Source organism: Psammomys obesus, unplaced genomic scaffold (genome assembly GCF_907164565.1).
Source record: "Psammomys obesus unplaced genomic scaffold, mPsaObe1.curated_primary_1811, whole genome shotgun sequence".
In the NCBI taxonomy this organism is placed as follows: Eukaryota; Metazoa; Chordata; class Mammalia; order Rodentia; family Muridae; genus Psammomys; species Psammomys obesus.
In genome coordinates, this window is record NW_026590062.1 from 4,637,716 (window position 1) to 4,641,191 (window position 3,476).

The 3,476-nt window shown below is 49.3% G+C and overlaps 1 protein-coding gene across 1 annotated transcript; it reads left to right on the forward strand.

Annotated features, from left to right (window-relative positions):
* The first annotated feature begins 954 nt into the window (after positions 1–954).
* Positions 955–3,476, forward strand: Pop5 (POP5 homolog, ribonuclease P/MRP subunit). The gene is made up of 5 exons (XM_055605819.1): positions 955–1,000; positions 1,073–1,215; positions 2,669–2,818; positions 2,981–3,064; positions 3,150–3,476. Exons 1-5 carry the CDS (start codon positions 981–983, stop codon positions 3,260–3,262), a joined length of 510 nt encoding a protein of 169 aa, XP_055461794.1. The 5' UTR covers positions 955–980; the 3' UTR covers positions 3,263–3,476.

Here is a 3,476-nt window from a genome sequence, read left to right on the forward strand (position 1 = left end):
GGAGGCTTCTGACTCCAAGCCTAGAGTAAGACCCCAGTGTTTTTTTTTGTTTTGTTTTGTTTTTAAAGCAGGGCTTGGACAGATGCCTCAGAGGTTAAGAGCATTGACACCTTCTTTCAAAGGTCCTGAGTTCAATTCCCAGCAACCACATGGTGGCTCATAACCATCTGTAAGGAATTCTGGTGGCTTCTTCTGGCATGCAGGCCCATATGCAGGCAGAATACTGTATAATAAATACATCTTAAAAAAAGGTTTAAAAAAATAAAAAAAAATAGATGGGCATGGTGGCACATGCCTTTAACCACAGCACTCAGGAGGCAGAGACACGCGGATCTCTGAGTTCGAGGCCAGCCTGGTCTACAGAGCAAGTTCCAGGATAGCCAAGGCTACATAGAGAAAAACCTGTCTCTAAAAATCAAACAACAACAATAATAGTAACAACAACAAACCACACATCAAAGATACTCAAGTGAATGGGTTAGAAAAACTCGTTAAATAACAATCTATTTTTAACAGAAAATAAAGGGTGACATACGTTGGTAATTCCAGTGCTTGGTAGGAAAAGGCAAAGGGATCAGAAATTCGGGGTCATTCTTGCTACACAGTCAGTCTGGGGTTAGTTTGTGAAAAAAAGTCAAGGAAGGAAAGGAGGGACGGAGAGTACTGTCTTGTTTTTGCAAACTTACCGCCACAAAACTGTCGAAATCCCGTAAGAGAATTATCGCGTTTGGCTGTATGGCAAAACCTCTGCTTACAATCCCGCGACACACTCAGGCTTTCAGCGCAGGGCTGTCCTCAAAAATCCACGTGGGGAATACAAGCGTCCAGGAATCCCGTTCCACAGCGCCAATCACCAGCAGCGGCAGGATGCGGACGCACGCGCTCGTGCGCTCCCAGCGGGAGGCGGAGCGTGGAGATTGACAGGCCCCTCGGCCTGTCGGGCCCAGTCCCGCCTCCCTCCGGCATCCGGCGCGGACGCCATGGTGCGGTTCAAGCACAGGTAAGCGGCGGCGTCCCCGCGCGCTCGCTCGCGGCGTGCGGGGCCCGCTCTCACCGCTGCCGTTCGCCGCAGGTACCTGCTGTGCGAGCTGGTGTCCGAGGACGCGCGCTGCCGCCTGAACCTGGACGACCGCGTGCTGAGCGGGCTCGTCCGTGACACTATCGCCCGGGTGCACGGGGCCTTTGGCGCCGCCGCCTGCTCCGTGGGCTTTGCAGGTACCAGGGCGCCGCGGATGAGCGTGGGGGCGGTTTGCAGGAGAGACCCGGCCTGAGTGCCGCGTCTTGCACGCTATTGGAGAGCTCTAGAGAAGCCTGGAGCCCCTGAGCCACGGAGTGCGGGAGTCCAAATCACAAAGGCAGAAAGTTCAATACCTAGCCCCGGGTGTGTGTGTCGGGAGGATTCTGTTTACTGTCCGTATTAGTGGGGGTGTGAATGTACTAGGCTAAGTGAAAGTAGCCCCATAGAATTCCTCATAAGAGCCACGATTTGACAGGTCACATTAGCACGGTATTTTTTGGTTATGGTTTTTAAGATTTATTATGTTTACAGTATTCTGCCTGCATGCATGTCTGCACACCTGAAGAGGGCATGAAATCTCATTATAGATGGTTTGTGAGCCATCATATGGTTACTGGGAATTGAACTCGGGACCTCTGGAAAAGCAGCCAGTGCTCCTAACCTCTTAACCCTTGCACGTTTTAAAATGTCAAATTTGTCTCTTAAAGTTTTTTTTTTTTTTCTTTTCTGTTTTTCGACACAGGGTTTTTCTGTGTAGCCTTGGCTGTCCTGAACTCAGAGCTCTGCCTGCCTCTGCCTCCCTGAGTGCTGGGATTACAGGCACAGGTGTGCATCATTGTGCCCGGCTGGTTATCCCTTAAAGTTTAAAGCGCCTCCGAGGGCAAGGTGCAGAGGAATTCTCGTATGGAAACACGGGATGAAAGCCTTTTCTCCGAATGCCACTTTTTAGCTTTTACTGTAAGCTCCAACTTGAATTCTACAGAAATTAAACATAAACAAAGCTTTCTTGCTTTGGGTGAAAGTACATTAAGAGGGACCTACATATCCCAGTTGTTATGACACTTGTTTTCCTGTTGTGTTAATAACAGGATCGTCTCTCTCCATTTACTGACCTGCATGGACAGCGGCTACTTGACATCAGGTTTACCCTAACATTTCTTTCAAGCTGGGCACAGTGGCCCGTGCGCTAATCCTAGCACTCAGGAGGCAGAGGTGGTTTCCAATCCAGCCAGGGTGGACCTACTGTCTCGAGAGAGGGCTCGAGGGTTAAGAGCACTTGCCTATTTTTCAGAGGATCAGGATTCCATTCTCAGGACCAAGTGGCAGCTCCCGAGTCTGTAACTCCAGTCCCAGAGGATGACACCCTTTTGTGGCCTCCCCTAACACCAGGCACATCAGTGCAGGCAAAACAAAATCTGTACTGTAATGCATCCTCCCAGGTGACATTTGTCTAGGGTAGGGTTTTTCCTGGTTTTTAACATTTTCTGTGAACGCCTGACAGGCTATGGTGGTGCACATGGGAGGTAGAAGAGGGCGGATCTCTGAGTTTGAGGCCAGCCTGGTCTATAGACTGAGTTCCAGGACACCACCAAAAAACTCGGAAAAAAAAAATGTGATGGGAAGTTTTCCAATTTTCCCTTCCTACTGTAGTTCGGTACCTCAATGCCTACACCGGAGTAGTGCTACTTCGATGCCGGAAGGATTTCTACCAGCTTATGTGGTCAGCTCTTCCTTTCATCACATACTTGGAGAACAAAGGACACCGTTACCCATGTTTTTTCAACACATTACATGTGGGAGGTATGAATGGTGGTAGCTGGTCTATGGTGGTTGTTTTCATGAAGTAACAGGTTTGGTAGGTGGGCGGGTCACTGTGCTATCCACTGAGAACAGGGTGTTCCTCCCAACCCCCAAAAGACAGTTTCATAAGCTGTTATCCACAAAAGCTCTTTCATGTGCCAGGTACAATTAGAACCTGTCAGAAGTTCCTGATTCAGTACAACCGGAGACAGCTGTTGATCTTGTTGCAGAATTGCACTGATGAAGGTAAGTAACAGGAGGCCAGTGCAATCACTAACTGAGGCTCAGTCTGGAAGACAATGCCCAGGACATCCTTCCTTCCTTCCTTTAGGAGAGCGGGAAGCCATCAAGAAGTCTGTCTCAAGAAGCTGTCTGCTGGAGAAAGAGTCTGTCGAAGAGCTTTCAGACAGTGCTGGTGAAGAGGTTGCTGAAGCAATGGAGTGACCCTTTTTCCAGGCCCAGTTTTGGGAACAAGGCATTATGGAAGGCAGTGGCATTCCATAATTTTCCAGCTGACAGCCAGCCAGAGCACAGGTGACCAGCCCAGACGGCTTGCTGCCTTACCCTCTGTCCATGGTCGTGAAAGCTCTGAATGGGCATTTTGTATGTAACTGCTTGGCTACATAGGTGTAATAAATGTTCTTAGCTTCCAGAGCAA

Coding starts and splice junctions, on each gene's coding strand:
- Pop5 (XM_055605819.1), top strand. CDS start 981: ATGGTGCGGTTCAAGCACAG. Junction 1,216..2,668: donor CTGCTCCGTGGGCTTTGCAG/GTACCAGGGCGC, acceptor TTCCTACTGTAG/TTCGGTACCTCAATGCCTAC. Junction 2,819..2,980: donor CAACACATTACATGTGGGAG/GTATGAATGGTG, acceptor TTCATGTGCCAG/GTACAATTAGAACCTGTCAG.